The sequence below is a fragment of the Perissodus microlepis genome, chromosome 16, assembly GCF_051167445.1.
Source record: "Perissodus microlepis isolate ML-2025 ecotype Zambia chromosome 16, ASM5116744v1, whole genome shotgun sequence".
Classification (NCBI taxonomy): Eukaryota; Metazoa; Chordata; class Actinopteri; order Cichliformes; family Cichlidae; genus Perissodus; species Perissodus microlepis.
The window spans coordinates 10,025,976-10,047,976 of record NC_140476.1 but is presented as its reverse complement, the minus strand read 5'-3'; the positions used below and the strand labels follow the sequence as shown (position 1 = coordinate 10,047,976).

Below are 22,001 nucleotides of genomic sequence, written 5' to 3'. Positions count from 1 at the left end.
TCCAGTTAAGTTTACTCCAGTCTACTCTCGTGTGTTCGCACCTGGGTCCACCACACACACCACCGCACGGTCTGCCTCCTCAGATCGTGACAATTTGATTCATGTTACAGCAGCTCATGAGTGAATGAACATGGTGCAATAAAAGTACTTTTAGAAGTACATTTTTCCAAACACTTACATTTACTTAAAATTACCTGAGTAGGGTTAGGGGTTGCCACTTCAGCATGCAGTCAAGGTCTATACTCTTGCTAATGACCTATTAATTTTATTCAGGAGAGCTTCAACTGGGACACATGGAAAAGTTTCAGGACACCGGCCCTTGAGGACTGGAGTTTGAGACTCCTGTCCTAGATGATGCAACTGGTGGAAGTATTGGGTGGGACTCAGTATACCAAGTTGCAATCAGTTTAAGATAGTGTAAGTCCTCTTAGGATAATTAATTCCTGATGTATATCTTTACAGTAAAAATGCTATTATGCTATCATTCTGTCATTTTATGCAATTAAAAAGATCAAGAATTTTTATACAGTTAAGCCTGTACAAGTGGTAATGTCTGTAAAAGAGTTGGATAGGCACATGATTTAAATCTTCTTGAAAAATCCCTGATGACTCTGACAAGCGTTCAAAGAGAAGCCAAGTGTTTTCACTTGAAATTTGAAGTGCAAAAATCATATATAAAACAGCAAAGCCTTTAAAGTAAATCTAAGTAAGTCTATTATGATCTCACCAGTTTATTTATTTATTTATTCACTCTGACGAACAGGACCAAATGGTGTCATTCAACTTTATTTGAAAAGTTTTTGTCTGGTGCCTCCCTGCAGACGGCTGTATAAATCAATACGACTCAACAAAGACAGAATATAGCCTAAGTGGGGGCTAAACAGATGATTAATATGTCTCAAGGTTTTTATAAAGGTCAATTTCGTAAAAGTATGCATCGGTTTGAAGCAATTACCACCAGTGATCTGGCTCCACCTGCAAAATTAGAGTTGCTATGGATACTTGCTGAGCAGGAAAGAGTGATGCTTACCCAGCATGACAACATTTTAAATGTATTCATTACATCTGTGTTTACCTGCCAGTGAAGCTGGACACATGGATTTCTTCTGAATATTCAGCAGCAAGATTTTGTCGTATATGTGGTAAACTATGTGCTTTCATCTTGGGAGAGCACATGACATTAACAGACATAATGTTTGTCTGTATATAAAGAATTAGAGGCTTAACTCAAGCACCCAAATCATTATCTTTTTATGATGATAAAAAGCAATTCCTATATGATAATATATAGGAATTGCGAATTACAAATCCTGCCCCGATATGGCTGGCCAAATATTTTGGACTGGTTTCACCCCTTTTTTATTATCATAATTATTATTTATTTTATTGATCCGCTATTGCCACCCTACTTCAACCTCGTGTTAGTCAGACTTCGCAGGTCTGACCCATGGATATTACAGGTAACTAAAACTACACTAAAAACTAAAACCACATATTTAAAAAAGCATTATAGTTAACTAAAATAAAAAAAATTTAAAAATGATTTTTTTTTTTCCATTTAGAGCTAAAATATAGAGCTAATAGTTTTAGCATCTGTAAGTCTGGCAAAACAAAACTGTTATCACAAATTATCTGATGAACCATATTTTTTTAAACTTTGGGTGTCAAGACAACTGTTTTCAAAAAACTATGTTTTATTATAATAACTCTAGTGAGTTTCCAAAATCTTGCCTCTGACATACATCCTCCATACAATAAATAAACAGAAACTATTTTTTTTCCCAATAATAACAAAAAATGCTAAAATAGGAAAATAAAGTCTGGACAATAACTGAAACTAAACTGAATTAAAACCAATAAGCTCCAATGAAATAAAAGGAAAAAAACCATCTAATGCAAATGCAAAACTAATAAATCTGACCTGAGCTTTAATTTAATCTCTCACTTTCAAAGTTTCATAACTATATCTTGCACACAGCTGTGATGGGATGCTCAAAGAACACTTCATTAGTTAACTAAAAACACCAACCAACACTGAAGTCATTTGTTTGTTTTCAAAACCAAAGCAAATTCAAGCTGAACATTAAAATTGGTCAATTAAGTAATTATTAATGTAGTGCCACATGTAGCACCTCATAGCCAATGCCATGTTTATTCTTCCCTCAGCACGCTCACACTTCTAACTTCCTCTTCACACATTCTGAAATTGTTTCACAGATAATCAGTAACTCATCAGTGTCCCCATGTTCACCGAATCAGTGATCAAATCAGTATTTGAAATTGAATTTAGTGGTTCACCGCGAGTCAACTACAAAACCGTTTGACTCTCCAAGAGGGTGTGTTCACACACTGTCTAAAAGACAGATGTAGAATCTGAATGTGAAAAGTGGACTCTATGCAAAATTGCCAGGAACCTGAATTCTTTCTATTGGCCACAAGGAGGCAACTCTTCTACTTTCGAAAAGGAAGTCCATCGAAGCCTACAGGAAAATGATCCTTCATCTCTCTTGCCCAGTAGCCTGTCCAGTTTCGCTCATTGCCAGATTGTTAAGTGCGCTTGCCTACCTTTCAAGCTGACTTCAAATTAGATCATATCATCTCAGTAAGTTATAATTACATTATTGATCAATAATCAGTGGGTAATTTAAAGGGTAATTAAGAGGGTAGAATAAAGAAAATGTGAAATATTCAAACATTCAAGCTTGGTTTTATTGCAGCTTATGCAATGTGGAAAAAGCATTTTTCACATCACAGATACTAATCTGTTGAATGGTGTACATTAGTTAATGATGTTCGAACTGTTCTATCAGAGTCACCATCTTTCATTATATAATACGGTTTTATACATGCATATTGCAGAGAAAGTAAGAAGAATAAAAAAAAGCTGGCACACAATTTTCATCTGAGTAATTGAAGATTAGATAACTTCACATTAAGAACCAAAAGGTAAATTACAACCCACAGACCACAAGGTCAGAGAAGCAAATACCCATGTAGTATATTTAAACATGGGAAGTGTCGAGCAACATACTCCCCCTGGCTCGGGGGGAGTATAAGATGCGACTTCTCCAAAGTAATAATTTAAACTTACAATTTTTCCACTTTATACTTGGCCCTAAAGGGTGACACCTCCATGCATCACTGTAATATCTGCTGCTGTGTTTTGCAAACTTTTTAACATCTTTAAATTAAATTAAGTAAGCAAAAAAGCACAGATTTTTATAAGATTCAGTGTTTCTCGCTGGCAAAATATAACACTTTCCTCAGTGTTATATTTTTAAGATATGGCTGTCATCCACATGATTTGCAAAACTGTCATTGTCAGTAAGATTTTAGCAGATATTAACATGGGGTTGTGACAAATATGATGATAAACCGAATCCCTTTCAGACGAAGATATCTCAGAGCAGTGACACTGCCTTCTAAGTGAGAAGGGTTTTAATTAAACCCACAAAGACAGAACCTATCGATAAAGTTTTCACAACTTAATGCCCTGTGAGTTGCTGCCGTGGATGTGAGGAGGTTCGTGGGGCTATTTACACCATAGGGGCTCAGTTAATCTTCCTTGATGCTCTTAGATCTCTAATCAAATGGGAAGAGATTGTAAATACCACAGAATAATCCACCCAACCTTTGTGGTGAAGAGTCAGATGACTTTCAGAGTTTACACACAGAGTTCATCCGAACAAATTGGGCTTAGAGCATATGTAGTAAATACTCATTTGGGACTATTACTTTGGTTACTAAGTGCTGCTAAAACCCATTAATATTTTAGAAAAAGCAAATCTCATATGGTGCATTTCCATTTATTTATTTTTTTTATTTCACCACTTATTTGTTATGTTATTACAATGAGGTACCAACCATACAATTAGTTTAGTGGAGAGGACTGCAGGCGCAGAATAAGTATTGGGGAAACAAATCCCATAGCATCTGAGTAACCTTTTTTTTTTTTTTACTGCTTCTCAAGCAATAGCTCTCGTCAATTAGATTTCCCATTTTAAACTAATTTAGCACCACCCCCGTGCATACTTTGGTGCACTATGCTTTAATACTATTTCCAGAAGTTGATATGTTTCTCCTCTCTAACGTTCTCCTTTTGATATACAAATATTTTAATCTGCAAAAAAAAAAAAAATTAGATGTGGAAGTTTTCCATGCAAAACAGATTTTCATAAAAGCTACAGACTTAAAAGAATCATCAGAACTTACTGTATTACAATTCCTCCACATAAGTAGTGATTATCAAATAAAATATGTATCCAGCAAGAAGTAAGGTAAAACAAAGAACTTTATGGTTAAATGTGGCTTGTAATTTAAAGAACTTGGAGTGATCAGGAAGATCAAAAAAGGTTAAATAAAAGATACTCCAGTTTATTCCATTAGGTGAATTTCAGTAATTGGACACACGAAGGATGTGGCACAGGTGAGAGGCAAACTGTACTAGCAGACTGGTGCAGCTGATAGATAAAATACTTCTCTGCACAGAATGTGAGTAATATGGCCTTATAAATATACAAAGATATGACATTTTGACTTTGAAAGTAGCTTCAACACAAGAAATTCTGATGCTCCAGAATATATAAAATGCACGCAGCACAGGTCTGATACAACTAACCAAAAATACAATGGAGAAATGGGGAAATTCTACAGTACGATGCAGATATTAAACAGAAAAAAAAAATCCGCTTTGATGTCTAGTTACTGTCTTCGCAGATAAAAAAGTCTCCGGCGAGCTTGACGAAATTGAGGCAATGTGCATGTCCTCGCTATACTGGAAGAAAAGGTGTGTATATAACTCTACTGTCCATCTCTTATGAAACCAATCACACTCTGAAACCAGGTAAAAAATTAGGGGTGAAAGTCTTTGATTCTTCAATACACTGTGGTTTATATGCATATTTCTTGGTTTATTCATATCTCCCATACAACTGTGAGAGCCTTAAGGCCAAAACCTCTACTGAAAGGATTAAGTTCAAAGGCAAGCGAGAAAATTACTCACAGACTCAAAGTCTTCAGCTGTGCAGCTGGTCTTTCCAAAGCGACAAGACTTCACCATGTCCCACAGGCGGTGAGCTGAACGGTCGTACAGCTTTTCCCAGTCAAACTGGCCACAGCATGGAAGCACTGCTTTGGTCCCATTGAGCTATTTCAAAGTTTCCCTATTCATCTCATACACAGAACTTGTGATGTTCCCTGTAAGCTTTGCAGGTATACCCCACATCTCTCTCAGACGTTCTGTGTCGCAGGCAGTGAGTTTAGAATTTCTAAGAGGATTTATATTACAGGATGTAATAACAGGGAAGGTTTTCCCAGAAACTATGATTTCTTCAAGTTTGGTGATATGATGGAACTCAAAGTAGGTAGACAATCCCACTAATGCTGTAGCAAAGAGTAAAAGACACCCAATGAAAGAAAATGTCCAGAGGTAATGGTGGACCCTAGAGGATCCTTTGTTGACAACATTACCCACACCATGTAGAGAGGTCTCGCTGGTAAATTGCTGCAAACTCCCTTTCCTCTGAACTGATGTCAACATGTTTGGGGCAGGGAGTTGACACTGGGTACGTTTCACCCCAGGCCCTCAATGCTGAATGTGTTATTGTGCAGCTCATAATCATCTAACAAGCCTGAAGTGGAATCTAGTGCTTTTATAGGAAAGAGCGGGTGCTGCACAAAACAAAGAAGGAAGGCATTTCCATTCAAATATATTATCTCTATCCATAACAAAACCTTTTTCATCAACTATCCATCTCACACAAACAGGAAGCCAAGTTCACGTCCACGTGGCCCATTATAAAACAAATAAAAGCAAAGTTTATGCAAAATGGAAGTTAATGAACACTCACATTAAAAGCCTTTTTTGTCTGAATGAGAGAGGAATTTCTAATGCAACTTGCTCTCACTGGTGTTGATAAAAAGGAAAGATAAAGGTTCACTCGATAGACAATTAAGTATAATTTTTCTGCCAGAGCGGAAATAAATTTGAGGATTCAAAATGTTGTTTTAGTCTGAAAGCACTGTAGCAAAACAAAATTATGCCCTAATTGTTTTCTCTGGAAACAATGACAGTATAACTCTGTCTTAATGGTTTAGAGAACTAACATGCATTAACATGACTCTATCAGTAGATGCTTATACACATGTGATTTATAGTTCCTTCAAGGTAATAGGGTCAGAGCACGTATCCTCTCTGTCCCACTGCCCAACATATGTCAGTATAATTTCTACCATATTTAAGCTGCACATCATGATGCCAATCTCCCATTCCACCACATCTCAAAGGTGATCTGTTGGATTGAAAACTGGTCACTGTGGAGTCAATTTCAATACAGTGAACCCATTGTGATATTAAAGAAACCAGGTTGAGATGATCTGAGCTTTGTGACATGGTGTGTTATCCTGCTGAAAGCCCACATGACGGGTACAATGTGGTCACAACATGATGAGACTGTCAGAAAAAATAAAGTGCTTTTACAGGGTGTGGTGTAAAAATGAAAATGGGTTGATACTCAGGGGTGCCAAGAAGATATCTCTTACACCACTACATCACCACCAGCTGCCTAAACTGCTCATACAATGCAGAATGGATCCAAGTTTTCATATTGTTTACCCCCCAATCTGACACTGCTATCCAAATCTCACAGAGGAAATTGAAATTCAGACCAAGAAATGCTTTCCCAGTCTCCTGCTGTCCAAATTTAATGAGTGAGTTGTAACCTCAGTTTCCTTAGCTCCCAGTGGTGGCAGCCATTGTGTTCTTCTGCAGCTCTATCCTATCTTCTTCAAGATCCTGGAAATAGTTGTTTGGAAAAATCCCAATCTCACCAAAATCCCAGCATAATCTGAAATACTCAGCCCAGTCCATCTAGTACAAAATACTCAACTAACAGTGCTGAATCATCTAATCAACAGTGGCCCTAAGACACTGTAGAGGAAAAAAAAAGTCTAATTGTAATCATGATGTGTGTCATCTTGGGGAACTGTCTCGATAATAAGAAATATCAACATTCATAAAGTAGAATGGGAGGCAGAGCCTTCAGTTTTCAGACCTTTCTTCTATGGAACCAGCTTCCAGTGTGGATTCGGGAGATGGACACCATCTCTACTTTTAAGATTAGGCTTAAAACTTTCCTTTTTGCTAAAGCATATAGTTGGGGCTGGATCAGGTGACCCTGAATCCTGCCTTAGTTATGCTGCAATAGGTGTAGGTTCTGCTGGAGGTTTCTTCTTGTTAAAAGGGAGTTTTCCTTCCCACTGTCGCCAAAGTGCTTGCTCATACGGGGTCACATGATTATTAGGTTTTTCCCTGTATGTAATATTGTAGGGTCTTCCTTACAATATAAAACGCCTTGAGGCCACTGTTGTTGTGATTTGGTGCTCTATAAACAAAACTGAATTGAATAAATTAATAGATGCACTTAATAGCACATTAAGCATTCTTGCTGCTGTCTCATTAAACTGTTTTCACAGTATGAAAATTTTATCAAGTAAAAATTTCAATATAAAAAATAACTAAGTAAGGCAGAACTGAAGGAGATAACTGGAATTCAGCCATCACTATTGGTATTATTTACAGCTCTGATTTGCCACTGTGACACCTGAATAAGTAAAAATGTTCATTCCATGTAAGTCCACTACATTCTAAAAGACATCAAACAAATGAGCCTTTTTTAAATGTGTAGCACCGGCATGAAAAAATATTGTAGGCAGGGACTAAACCATGAACTACACCACAGCCATTACACTTAGATATGTGCATGAGATTTGAGTTAAAACACTGCTTTAACTCAAATCTCATGCACAAATCTAAGGCTGACCTGAGTTAGAGTAATGTCTTGTTTTTTATTTACAACAGGAGTCAACTAAATATATCTCTGAACATATGTAAGTAACTTATTGTAAACCATAATCAGCTTTCTAGTAAATGACACTCACTAACCTTTTTAAAATGAAAAGGACAATGAGCACCCCATCCTTGTACATAACAAGTAGCTGGGTTCTGTCTATGAAGTGTCAAATCTGGAGTACATAACAGAAGCTTAGAGGTTTACTGGCACAGAACATGCAGTGACAGGAAAGTGGCTTATTGCAAATGGTAAACACATCTGAGAAAGGTCTCTAATAACAACCCATGCAAATAAGAAAGTATACTTTGCAAGTATTTGCATACTTGCATACTTTCTTATCTTATTTCAAAAGCAGGTATACCTGCTTTTGAAATAAGATAGATTTGAAATAAGCAGGTATACCTGCTTTTGAAATATGCCAGATATTAGATATCAGGTAGGTATCAGCTTCGCAATGACTGTGCTTTAATGCCACTTCCATTAAAAACAGACATTAAAACCTTCAGTGAATAAAGTTTAGAATGTGGTATTTTGAGCTGATAGCACAGTGGTGCACAGTGGATACATCTAATTTTTACAAACAGTGTGTAGCTAATACGAAATACTTAGTGGATGTGTTGAACATCAAAATCTGGAATTATAATTTAACCTAAAATCTAAAAAGTGTTATTTGTTTGTAGGAAGTCTTGAAAGTTTTCTCAGACCTGTAAACATTCATAAAGTACACAATGTAGGCTAAAATAGAGCATCTGACAGTGATTTAGCTTAATTTACATGTAAGAAATAACTTTAAGATTTACCAACAAAGTAATAAAAAATAAAAATAATTCTTGATTCTTGAACTCCAGTAAATTCTATATTCCTGTATCCACTGATCTTTGTGGATTTAGCCATCTGAATTTAACAAGATACAATAAGATGTTATGTAAGCTAAATGCCTGATTTCCAACCTTTAGGCACTAAAATAGTACATCACTTTAAAATTAATCACATTAATGCATTAAACTAGTATACTCCTCCACTATTTGCCTGGTATTTTCATGCAACCTCCAATTAGCAGAAATCAGGGTGTTCAAATATGTTTTGCATGATTTTTTACAAAACCATTAAGGGTCACATCATCTATAGATCCAATATCTGATTTCAAAATGAATGAAGACACTACAAGTGAGCTTTACATTTCCAGTCTCATGTCACTTGTTGAGCTGTGCTTGGCTCTGAAAATAATCTATCATCCTTTTCTCTGTTCTGTTTTTATATTTTTCTTCATCTGTCAGTCCTGTATTAGCATTGGGAAAACAGCTGTACGTTGAGCTCATAGGCACATTTCGTGACAAACTGTGCAGAAACACTATGTTTTACTGACATGTTTTACTCTGGTTACTCTGTTTATGCTTGTTCGTATTCTGTATTGCTAGCCAGATGCTTAAGCATTGCAAATGCAACTTTACATATGCACCATGAACGCATCGCAGGGATGTGAAGGATGTGTGGAAGCTATAAGCAGGCCATGGGATGTCATTATTTTCTTATTACTGAGCAAGTATCTCCATGCCATCACTGAAAGCAATGCCAGGCTGCAGCACATGAAAAATTAAGTCGTTCAATAGTAATATGCATTAACCTGCCTGTCAGATTTAATTACTCATTAAATGAAGGTGGCGGCATGCCGTTCCGGATCGTTCAGGCACACTTTAACCCCTGCTTATAGCTCTTTATGGTTAATACTGCATGTCTTAATTAGGAGTTACAGTATATCAGAAAACTCAACTCTGAAAGAAAAAGCTAATGTTTTAGATGCTTTAGAGCTGCAGTGACAAATAAGTGTCACAATGCAGAATGTCAAATCTCAACTTGATGCCAAATTTTCTAACCCATCTGAACTGTACGTCTCCAAGCGTATTAATTCTTATCAATTCTGGCATGTTTTACTGACAACGGGGAATTGCACAACAGTGATGATGAAATCAAACTCTGGACTGTAGAACTGGGGCCTTTTTTTCTGCTGTTTCCAAACAGTATTCAGACTGAAAGATAATACAAACATTGCTTGTATACGTTTTCTTGTCTCACACAGAAATCTGATCAGTAACAGACGGTTAGGGTGACTAAGGGAATCGATAAAGAAGGTGACTAAAGCAGAAACAATAACACCACTGATATCAATAATATTTTATCCATATTCATCTCTTTCATTCATATGAAAGCAGTGGTGGTAAAAGTGTTGATTTCTCCAAGTATCGTTCCAGCAAGGCCACATTAAGCACTTAAGCTTTAACCGAAAAATGAGCAGTCACAGTGACAACACTCATGCATCAGACACCCTCGGTGGCAAGACATGAATAACTGACGTATAAACACTTGGTTTTTAAAAGCACACTGAGTTTCCTGTGAAGTTCAGAATAGCTAAACCACCAATGATACAGCATGTCAGTGTCTGGACTTTGTAAACAGAGAGATCCCTCATTAGCTTGTGAATTAGTTGACATGGCAAACTGCACACAAGGAAAAAACACAATGATTGATGAGTTCTGAGATTGTTAGACTTTTCTGCTTTAGTTGGGTGATCCACACTTGTTTGTTTGTTTGTTTTTATATACATCCTGTGACCCTTTGACCTTCAAATGAATACCATACAATACTGTCAGCTCAGCTAGCTGGAGGGCGCATGCAGACTCACTAATGATATCTTAGAAATCACTAAACTGCACTCATCTGTATGTGTGTCACACTGTGTGTAAATCTGTCAAAATTATAATTCTACCAGACACAGAACAGCAGGGCAAAAAACGCACTGCAGGAAACCACAATCCTGCCTTCTTTACAGGATACACGCTCTCAGTATAACAATAACACGAAGATTACTACAGCATGTTGATTTTTTTTAAAATAATCTAATAAAATACATAAGGGCCTATAACACAATGATGTTCTCTCTGTTGCTTCTCATCAACTTTTACATGGGTCAATTTTCCTTTTGCATTTGTTGATGGTGTCTTTAATTAAAGCTTGAAAGTTTAACGCTTGTCTGATAAATTTCTAGGTCTCAGTCGCTCAGAAATATGTTATCTTTGTAGTGGGTGCATAAGTCAATGCTGCTTAAAGAGTTGCTGTAAAAAGAGCCTAATAGTAGATCACGAAGCAGCATTTTTTACACTTTGACATCTCTCATACAGAACAGTTTCTAACTGTCTGACTGTAAATGTAATCACGATTAAATTCAAGTCCATTCAACAGGGAATGAAGGGAATGTAGTAAAAAAAAATAAAAATAAAAAATCCTGACCGCCCCATTCACAGGTCATTGTAGCAACGTTATAATCAAGATTAATTCAATGTCCACGGCACATTTTTCATTTATTCTGAAACTCCCCAAAGACCTCCATAATAACCTTTTACAGTTTCCATCAAAAATAATCGATATTATAAGAAAAAAAATCCTCCTTGAATAATTCACATGCAGTAAGAGAAAGTTATCTTCCAATGTGGCACTTTCTGCCACACTCATTTCGGTGTTGTTAATTGAGTTTAAAAATTCAGTCTCCTTCTAATTGTTCCCGATTAAGCCTCAGGCTATCTCTCAGTGTCATCACTGATTAGGGATTTAACTCTCTTGCCAAAAACACGAAGAGTCCACTAACATCGATGGCATGTCAATTCTCTTTCAAGGATAGACTCTCTCTTAGACAAATGCAGTGAGTGTTTAACATATTAAAAATTTCCCTAATACATAATTTCATCTCATATGTTTAATTACCATTACTTCTTTATATTTTTTTGTAGATTGACTGCTTTATGCTTCCCATGTCATTAATGACATCAGCTCACTGATCAACATGAATATTATTTGTTTGTTATCTAAAATGAGTCACTCACGTTCATGCAAAGACAGCTTCATTTTTACATTTTATTGTTTAATTTATTCAGTGCAGTCATGAGCATACACTGTGGAAGCATAGTCTTTTAAACAAGGAAACAAAGTAGAGAAAAATAATCATCTGTAATCTTCTTAGTGTTTGTTTATCACTGCTCCATTGTATAAATATTAAACTCACAGGATGACAATGGATGTTCATTAAACAGCGATAATGATTTTTTTTCCTTTTTTTTAATATAGCTCAGTTTGTCCATAATGCTCTGAAATTACCCTGAACTAACTGCGGGGTTTTGTACCTCTTATCTTTCCAAATAGAGTGAAAAACATGTTCTTTTTTATATAATTACGTTCACAAAATTATAACACCCAGCTAATTAATATTTTCATGTCTGTCATCAGTAATAAAATGATGGATTAGATGGGATTACATTGGGTTGTGGTCTAATAAATTCATGTTTTAAGAGCATTCAGGGATGAGAATACTATTCAAAAATATAGATTCGAAAATGATTTCCATGTAGCCTCCCAGGAAAAACACCACCAAAACATAAAAATTACAGCAAACAGTGGAAATGTGAGGTTCAAGTCCAAGCACGTCCTTTCTCCACTTTGCACAGTGACGGGTCAAGCCCTGTTTGTGTGTTACACGAAATGACTAAGTCTAATGTAGGATTTCAGTGTATTAGTGAATGGTAAAAGTTTTCATCATTATCAACTTTATCTTCTATTAATTAGGAAAATGGTTCACACACAGTGCCTAACAAATTTACAAATTTTTTGTCATAAAAACAAGAAAATACAAATATTTATGTTTTTATAGCTGAAATTGGACTTTTCTGAGAAGTCAGAGACTAATTTAACCACTTAACCTTTATATTTATTTTTGTTCAGGAATGAAAGTAATTGAATGTAATGTGGCATCTTCATAAAAAATAATGCTGTGCTTTACAATGTTTTCTGTTTGTTTCGTAAAATGTTAATTTTAAGCTTTGTCTGTGAAGGTTCTCAGTCATCCAGGTCATCGTAGTCTAAGAAGCTTGGAAAGAAAACTGTCTGGACCACCATCTCCACCATTTGACTGTTAGAACTGAAGAAGCTCCTCGAATGAGAGGTGAAACGTCTTCAAGCAACTTAAAGAAGTCCAGACGCTTTTCTTTCCAAGCTCCTTAATTTTAAGCATTATACTTTTGATCTAACTATTACAGAAACATAAAAACATATTTTGAAATCACCAATACTGTTAATCTAGGGCAGCTGTTGCATAAAGCTTAACAACAGTGGTTCTGTTTTTAAAAAGTCACACCTGACTTGACTAATTCAGTGAACGGACATACATTAATGAAAGTACAATAAACAAATGTGGAATTCACATATATATATAGAAATATTTATAGAAATAAAGAAATAAACACAGTTTGTTAAATTATTACGTTATGTCTTAACAGTAGCTTAACCAATATTGCATGAATTACATCATTTTTAAATCCGGTAAATTGCCTCTGCTTCTGCACATCTCCGATAAATTGCAGCAGTAATTTTATGGCCAACCTTTGCAGACAGGTAAGAGAGCGCAGACTGTCATTAGCATCACAGCGCATTCTTTTGTCACACATTAGGTGATCAGTCAAACAGCTCACAGTTCACACTGAGTATAGACGGATATTAAGAAATATCAAACTTCCTTTCTTGAACGGACATTAACAAATAAATTCAATCGTAACTATAGCATCAAATCACATCCATCGTCTAGCGTCGCTTTACATCGTAAGGTAGAGAACCCACCATATTAGAGAAAGAATCCCACCAATCAGACAGCCCACTATGAGCAAACAATCAGCAACAGTGGGAAGGAAAAACTGCTGCAACCTCTGCTAGAACCAGGAAATCTGTCAAGACTGTTTGGGGGTTAGGGCAACAGATGCAAGTCTTCAGAGCAGTGGCAGCGTGACTTTCTTTGTATATACCTGAACCTGATTTACCTTTTAATTTTCTTACTTTTCAAAATACATCGTAGGTAAAATGCAATCCTTGAAATAGTAATAACACAGTATCCTCAGCAAAGATGAATTAAACAAGTTTTATTTTAATGGAAGTTTACTTCAAGTCTTCAGATTTTTACTGTTTTTTATTTGATTACTTTAAAGTATATGATTACATTAGAGTAATTAAATAAAGACAGTTTTGATGGAGCTCCTGACCCAGCCCAAGCTCTCTATGAAGACGAGGAAAAACTCCCCTGGGGGGGCCAGATTGACGGGAAGAAACCTCGGGAAAGCCCATTCAAAGAGAGATCCCCTTTCCTGGGATGGCTGGGGGGGTTACAGGAATTCCAAAACACTGAAATTTAAAGTGGGCCAATTAAAAAAATTATTTCCTGTCAAACAGAAAAAAAGAAAGGTAATTCATATATCACACATAACTGATAACGTCTGAATTATGTGTGTTTGTGTGTGTGTGATGGGTTTATCTCAGCCAAGTGTGATGCTGTAGGTCCTCCAGCGTCGGCCGCGTCTCTGGGACTTTGGTTAAACACGCGCCCAAGAAATCCCGGCAGTCTGGAAAGAAAGGAAAGAGAAAAAACATGAAGATGATAGTTCCAGTGGTCCAAGCCATCAGTCAGTCTTGAAGTGTGACGTTTTCTTACTTTTGGACAGATGTCTTTTGAATTTCAGACGCCTTTCGAGGAAGCTCGTGGTGTTAAAGTCCCCCGCATGAAGCGCTTCGTACAGAACCACTCCCATTTGCCATACCGTGGTGGGTCCAGACCTGTAGCAACTGCGCCCGTACCACTCGGGAGGGGAGTAAATTTCTGTACCTAATAAACAGACACAATTGCAATTTCTTCTAAAACAAAAGGCGAAAATTGTGACATCTGTGAAGAGCAAGAGCAGAATATGTTACCATAGAAGACGCGGTACTGCGACCGCTCCTTAAAAAAGCAGCTCAGTCCAAAGTCGATGATACGAACACGCGGTACATCTGAGCCGGTCTCAATTAGAATGTTCTCACTCTTGATGTCCCGGTGAAAGATGTGTTCATCCTCCAGGTGCTTCGCAGCATCAACCAGCTGCTTCAGAATGACCTGGAAATAGAGCAGGGCGATATGACCAAAAATATTTATCACGATATACATTTGAAAAGTTGCGATAACGATATAAGCAGCTGTTTTTTTTATGTCCATTAAAGTTATATAAAAATGTAACAGTGCAAATTCCTTGCTGACAGTTTAACCAAAAGGCATTTCCAGTGGAAATTGGCCGACATATCCTCAGCATAACCATGTATAATATCCACAAAACTTCAAAAGAGGTTATACACACACAATACGGTAATATAATGTTGAGGTGCAGTACGTATCACTCCGCGAGGCGCCTGCCTACGATAGCCGTAATGCTCCGACAATCCATCGAGCGGTGCGGCTTTGTAGCTTAGCAAAGTCGCCGTGTACATAAAATCGTTTTGAGGTCAGTAAACACAACCAGAATTCATACATAAGTCACACGGGATTATAAGGGGCACTGTCGAGTTTCAGAAAAATCAAAGGATTGATTTTAAGTGTGCCGTATTTTCCAAACAACACGGTAATAACGACGGCCCGCTAGCATGCTCTACCAAAAATTGTGCTTTGTTGTGTATCTGACGGACGAAAGCTAAACCAGTTCCACACCACTAAAGTCGCAGCATTTTTACAAACCAGTTCTGGTTCATCCGTTTCATTCAACGATCCACTTTCGCTCTTCTCTTTCTGCGTCACCGCCATGTGCGTATGTAAACATAGGCACTGCGCATGCGCGTTTTACCCATATTCTATCGCGATATTTCATTTTCCTATCGTTGCCCAAAATTACACCGGTATTACCGTGAACGGTATGATATAGCCCAGCCCTACCTGGAAATGATGAAAAAGACAATAATCAATCAATGGGTTAATGTTTCTCTAATACTCTGTGCTTTGATTGAATGATGTACAGTCTAAGACTCTTCTAAGGGAAGTCAACTTGCCTTGGCCTTGTCCTCTGGCAAAAATCCTCCATTTTCTTTTATGTATTTATCCAGGTCCACAGCGGGGACAGGTCTCTCCATCACCAGGATCAGCTCTCTGCCAAAGTCAAACCACTCCAACAGAGACACTGGGGCTGATGTTACCACTGATCCATCTGCTTCAGCTGCAAGCTTCAGCATGATGGCAACTTCCACTGACAGATTCTTCCCGTTATCATCCTGAAATATTTCAACAAAGTGGATGATGAGGCACAGACGTTCCACAGGTGAACGCTGCATGCAATCCACTAATGTAAAAACAATTCAAGTCTTGCACATTTACCTTCACTTTGCAGTACACTTTCCCCTTTGGGATGTGTTTGATGGCCACCTAAAAGACACAGGGCATTGATGAGCATTTCCTCAGTATGACATAATTAAAGGTGTAAAACAGCACACGTCTCAGCTTACGATATTATCCCTTATCTGCGTTACTGCCTGTCTTACTACCACCATCTGAACACTTACTGGTAAATGATCCTTTATGCGGTAGCCAGCAAACACTGCTCCGCATCCTCCTTCTCCAAGCCGGTGCTCCTCCACGTATCTCGCTTGGAAGTCACCTAAACAGACAAACACAAATTGGGTTTTACTACAGCTGTCACACAAATTACTCTCTGCTGTACCCTAAATGTTCATTTTGCTCTTCACCTGAATATAAAAGCTAAGCTGCTTGCTACTTACGTTTCTGTTCAGCCGCTGACTTTTTGGCACCAGTTTTGGTTTTGTCCTGGTCCACGTTCTTCTTCTTAGGTGGGTCCCTGGTGTCTCCCGCAGCTTTCCTTTTGCCAGCCTTTTTGTTTTTACTGCAGCTCTCTGAAATCTCTATGCTGCAGTCTGCAGATGTGGAAAACACCAAAAGCACATCAGCTTATTAGATAATAGACACAAATATCTCCCAAACACTAATATCTTAAAACTAGCAACCAGATGTACACTTAATCTACCCTTCACTCAACTAATTAGCCTACCTTTACCAGTGTCCAACCAGGAAGATGCCTGCCCCTTGTCACCGCTAATATGGTCAAGAAGTTTACGCTTTTTTGCTGTATTGGTTGTCCCCGCTTCATCTTGTTGGACCTTTCGCTTGACTCCCCTGACCACATGAGCATCTGAGCTGGTGGAAGGACCAGCCTGCTCAGTGACCCTCCTTCTTTTTATGGGGGTCTTTTTTTCAGGACTGGCCTTTCTTTTAGCCACCCTGCTCTTACAATCTATAAACAACAACAACAACACATTAGTGAAAAAGAGCGCTCGACATCAGGACTAGAAGGATTTTGGTGCCATTGAATTTTAAATTAGTATTGCTTACAATATAATAACAAGTTTATCCTTTTGATAAAAAAAACACCAACACGAGTCCATACTAGGTCTACTAAGTCTAGATACTGATGACACTTGTTGCTCTGTTTTCACTGCTCAGTCCAAGAATAAACCTGTCACATTATTTTACCAAAAGACAAAGTGCCCCAGTAACCTTTCTTTGATTAGACATGTTGCACTTAGGTTAGTTTCAATCAAAACTAGGATTTAAATCCTCTAAAAATGAATCATTTTATACACAGAGCCTCAACATTGTTAGAAATGTAGATTCTGTTATTTGGGGGATTTTTTTTTTTTTACTTACTTTGATCTCCTGGATCTTTCTTATCTGCCTCAGTCGGAACTTTTCTTGTTTCCTTTTTCATCTTAATTTTTTGAGAACTTTTAAAATAGAAAATGTCACCTTAATGAGTGAATAGTCCTTCAAATGTCTGGATGCTTGACTTTTCTAACTAAGCTGTATAAGTCAGTTATGTAAGTGAGCTTTAAAAGTAAACTCCGGAGACTATGGCAACACAACATTAGAACCCTGCCTTTTAGTGACATAACTGACTGCCAGTAAAAGTGAAAAGTGTTCCAAGTAGTTTAAAGAAAAACACTCTGGCAGACAAAGCCATAATATTTCATATAATTCAGTAATTTCACATTAAACTTTCTTTCATTATCCTTTCATTATTTGTTTAAAGACTTGATGTGTGGATGCTACTATGAAGACTTCTAGTTGAGCAAATACTAATAAACACTGACTAGTTTATCTGAGATAAAATATAACACTTTTTTATTAAGTCAGTGTTAACTCTATTTTTTTCTGTTAGGATCATTCAATAGTACAAAGCGAGGGTAGGTCCACGCAGCAGGAAGTGATCATCAATTTCTATCACTTTGTCAAAGGCTGAGCGTAGGGTGTCACCAGTGGAAAATCTTCTGTGGGGCGAATCATCGGAATCGGCGTCGGACAACCCTGCATCACCGCTGAGCGCCACGCAGACACTACACACTACTTAATATCGTGATCAGAACCCCACATACTGCCCCAAAAGTTTATTAAATCCCTGCCAACGTGTTCCTAAAATTAGAGGATGCCACAGGTACAAACTGACTGCAGCCTTTATTCCATGTGTTTTGTCTGTGAATGCCCCCATGTACACATGTAACCTCCACCCACTGCAACACCAATAATGTCCCGGGGCAAAGCGGGGTTTGGTGAACCAGGACCTGTGCGCAGCCTGTGTCCACCAAAGCCTGGTGTATACCCCCTTGACACCTTATTAGAATGCTGTACCTCCATGACTGCCTGGCATGCTCTGCTCCTTCTGCCCTGGCAACCAGATGATCCTCAGCCAGGGTGGCTTGCTGGTCAATGGCAGGGGACCCCTCGGGTGGGCCACTTTGTCCAGCAAACCAATGACTGTAGAAAACATGGATGATCTAACAGTTCTCCAAAAGTACATAAAGTACTTACCTAAAAAGCAGTTAATGTCATGTTGCATTTATTTATTGTTATTACATTGTTTTACAGCAGCTAATTAAAAACCATCATCTTAACTACATGTTTTGTTTTTTTGTTCTTTGTTGTTGTTGTTGTTGTTTTTTTGCAGTTGTCCTGTAGGTGATGGTGTAGCACAGAGACTGAACTAGTGGCTAGCTAACATAAGAAGGATGTACTTGAAATGTACTGTACTTGAAACTTGCATCTCATCTTTGCAGCGTTCACTTTGAAGAGAATGTCTTTACCAAGGACTCACAGGTTAAGTAACTTTACAATTTTCATATTACAATATATAATTTTAGAGCATGATTACAGCTCTGCCATCTTGATTGAAAATTAAATACATCTGGAATACGAACAGCTGATCGGATCGGCAAAGCGTGTTTCTGGAATATTATGTTTTTGTTACTGCAAGCGCTTTTTATGCAATTTTTGCAAAGCTATATGTGGAAGGAAACCGTGACCTAGGACAAGCTGATGGCATAAGATGTAAGTACAACTCCTCTGGTTTCATATGCAAAAACAATTATTGCGCTAGCTTACGCGGTTCCCGGTTCTACAGGGATTTAAAAATAGTTACGCAAAACAGAGCGTGCCTGCTCCGACTGACTTTAAAGGGTTAAACATGTAACAATCGAATTGCATCTTTCCATTGCCAGCCATCTCATTTTGTACAAATCCAGCCAACTCTTCCAAGTTTGTGTATTTTTTAAACCCTTACAAGAATTGAAATGTGTCCCAAATATCTGTATCCCATCAGAGGAAAGTTTCTTAAAGGAGAGGTAGTAGCTGCTCCACAATAGGACTAGTAGGACCTCCAGCACACAATGAACACTTAATTAACATTAACACATTTATTAAAACACAATTTTAAACAATAACCCTTTTCTTTTAGTGTGTTTCAATTTGTTCCTACCGCTCCATTGGAACGGTGTACTATCCAGTAACAGCATCCAGCTGGCAGAAGCATACACCTGCAGCAAGGAGAATCTACCAGGCAGGATAGCGCAGCGGAGTCATCAGATGAGGATTATCATGAAGTGGTTCATCCAGCAAGAACAGGATACCAAAAAGGGGAGGGAAAAAACACAGAAAGCATAGTCATGACTAACTCAGTGTCACTAACAGCTCATCTAGCAGTCTTAACATCATAAAGATGCAGGCTGGTCCATATAAAAAATATTAACAGAAAAAATAAATGCTGTTAACCAAATTTTCTTAGGCAAAAACACATAATCTTGATATTTGACCTTGTATCAGCCGCCATATTGGAAAGGTAGCCAGGTTTCCTTAGCTGCTAGCTTGCTAACAGTCTGCTATCCAGCCCGGTAATAACTTCATTCACATATTTTACAACATTTAGCTTTCTTCCTTAACAAAAACATCGCAGCTGTGGATTTGAATCTCGCTGCACCATAATAAGACCCAGAACATTCAATTTGAACATGTGCTGCAAGCTAACTCCCCAGAGGAGTTCGTGCAATGGCCAATGCCTGTCGGATTCGGCTCATGACTTCTCTGTCTAACAACACATTAAAACATCAGTTTCAAGTACAAATGTTTCATAAACTTATCTACAGCGACTCATATTAAATGTACCCAAGTTTCCAGCTGGCAGTGGGCACAAGAACAACACTCCTCATCAGATCAAGGGAGGAAAAGAAAATTCTAGAGCTGGGCTGGGTGGCTGCTATGCGCATGGCATTGTGGCACGTTCAATGACTGCCAAATAATCAGAAATCTCATACTTCAGAAAATAACCTTGGTTACAAGAGAATTTTTAAAAATCGCAAAATTAATGACTATCAATTGAAACATATTTACTATACCTCAAAAAAGTATGAGTGTACCAATTTTAATTGCCCATTGCAAATATGGTAAGTCATGAGGGTGCTAACCATGCTCTATGACTGTATGACTGACAGTTTTGCTATGCACCAAAATGTCAGTTATGTTTAATGCTATAAATAAAAATAACTTTACTTATATTTTAAGATAGGTATGTTAAGATGTGGGAATGTTAAAGCATGAATATTAGCTGTTGTAATTAGTATATTTTAATGAGTTGGTTTTTTGCACTGCAGGAGTCACTTGGCTGAGTGACAAAAAGGTTCTTCCCACTGAAAACGCTATGTCCAGATGAACAAAATCCACTTTTGGGGATGTACTTACCTGGATGATTGAGCATGTATCAAGACAATGAGTCCTTTACTTTAGTAAAACTGTGTAATGCAACAAGCACAAAAAATGGGCTGTAAAAAAAAAGAAAAAATATCTGAACTATAGCACCGACTTTTAAATAGCAATCAAGCCCAATAAACAGTTTCTGGAGAAAACTCTTCTGAGTTTCTCTGATACCACGTGATAGGGTGGGGCCAGGTTTCACAATGAGCTCACCTGAAACCCTGGCTGATTGTGACCCACACCTGTTTTCACACCTTGGCTCATGTGATTAGGTAGAGGATCATCAGGGAGTCCTTTGTCCCTCTTTGGGGGGATACTCCCACTGGGTTTAAATCTGGGACTCTCCGCCATTTGACTGTTAGAACTGAAGAAGCTTCTCGGATGAGACGTGAAACGTCTTCAAGCAACTTAAAGAAGTCCAGACGCTTTTCTTTCCAAGCTCCTTAATTTTAAGCATTATACTTTTGATCTAACTATTACAGAAACATAAAAACATATTTTGAAATCACCAATACTGTTAATCTAGGGCAGCTGTTGCATAAAGCTTAACAACAGTGGTTCTGTTTTTAAAAAGTCACACCTGACTTGACTAATTCAGTGAACGGACATACATTAATGAAAGTACAATAAACAAATGTGGAATTCACATATATATATATATAGAAATATTTATAGAAATAAAGAAATAAACACAGTTTGTTAAATTATTACGTTATGTCTTAACAGTAGCTTAACCAATATTGCATGAATTACATCATTTTTAAATCCGGTAAATTGCCTCTGCTTCTGCACATCTCCGATAAATTGCAGCAGTAATTTTATGGCCAACCTTTGCAGACAGGTAAGAGAGCGCAGACTGTCATTAGCATCACAGCGCATTCTTTTGTCACACATTAGGTGATCAGTCAAACAGCTCACAGTTCACACTGAGTATAGACGGATATTAAGAAATATCAAACTTCCTTTCTTGAACGGACATTAACAAATAAATTCAATCGTAACTATAGCATCAAATCACATCCATCGTCTAGCGTCGCTTTACATCGTAAGGTAGAGAACCCACAATATTAGAGAAAGAATCCCACCAATCAGACAGCCCACTATGAGCAAACAATCAGCAACAGTGGGAAGGAAAAACTGCTGCAACCTCTGCTAGAACCAGGAAATCTGTCAAGACTGTTTGGGGGTTAGGGCAACAGATGCAAGTCTTCAGAGCAGTGGCAGCGTGACTTTCTTTG

At 37.7% G+C, this 22,001-nt stretch overlaps 1 protein-coding gene across 5 annotated transcripts; it reads right to left on the bottom strand.

Moving 5' to 3' along the window:
- Positions 1-13,789: 13,789 nt before the first annotated feature.
- LOC146370410 (serine/threonine-protein kinase pim-1-like) lies at positions 13,790-21,987 on the bottom strand. Of its 5 annotated transcripts, none has more exons than XM_084908262.1 (11): positions 20,179-21,987; positions 19,496-19,569; positions 18,373-18,552; positions 16,739-16,981; positions 16,452-16,604; positions 16,236-16,330; positions 16,051-16,098; positions 15,729-15,947; positions 14,628-14,808; positions 14,371-14,541; positions 13,790-14,281 (listed from the first exon to the last, which is right to left on the bottom strand). In XM_084908262.1, the coding sequence occupies exons 1-11, from the start codon at positions 20,277-20,279 to the stop codon at positions 14,190-14,192; spliced, it is 1,557 nt and encodes a 518-aa protein (XP_084764388.1). In that variant the 5' UTR covers positions 20,280-21,987; the 3' UTR covers positions 13,790-14,189. The 5 variants fall into 5 exon arrangements, with proteins under 5 accessions (XP_084764388.1, XP_084764389.1, XP_084764390.1 ...); XM_084908263.1 differs by having other exon boundaries at positions 18,373-18,498; XM_084908264.1 differs by having other exon boundaries at positions 20,977-21,987.
- Between the last annotated feature and the right edge of the window lie 14 nt (positions 21,988-22,001).

Coding starts and splice junctions, on each gene's coding strand:
- LOC146370410 (XM_084908262.1), bottom strand. CDS start 20,279: ATGCGCATAGCAGCCACCCAGCCCAGCTCTAGAATTTTCTTTTCCTCC. Junction 18,553..19,495: donor TACACCGTTCCAATGGAGCG/GTAGGAACAAAT, acceptor ACTGCTTTTTAG/GTAAGTACTTTATGTACTTT. Junction 16,982..18,372: donor CATGCCAGGCAGTCATGGAG/GTACAGCATTCT, acceptor TGTTGTTTATAG/ATTGTAAGAGCAGGGTGGCT.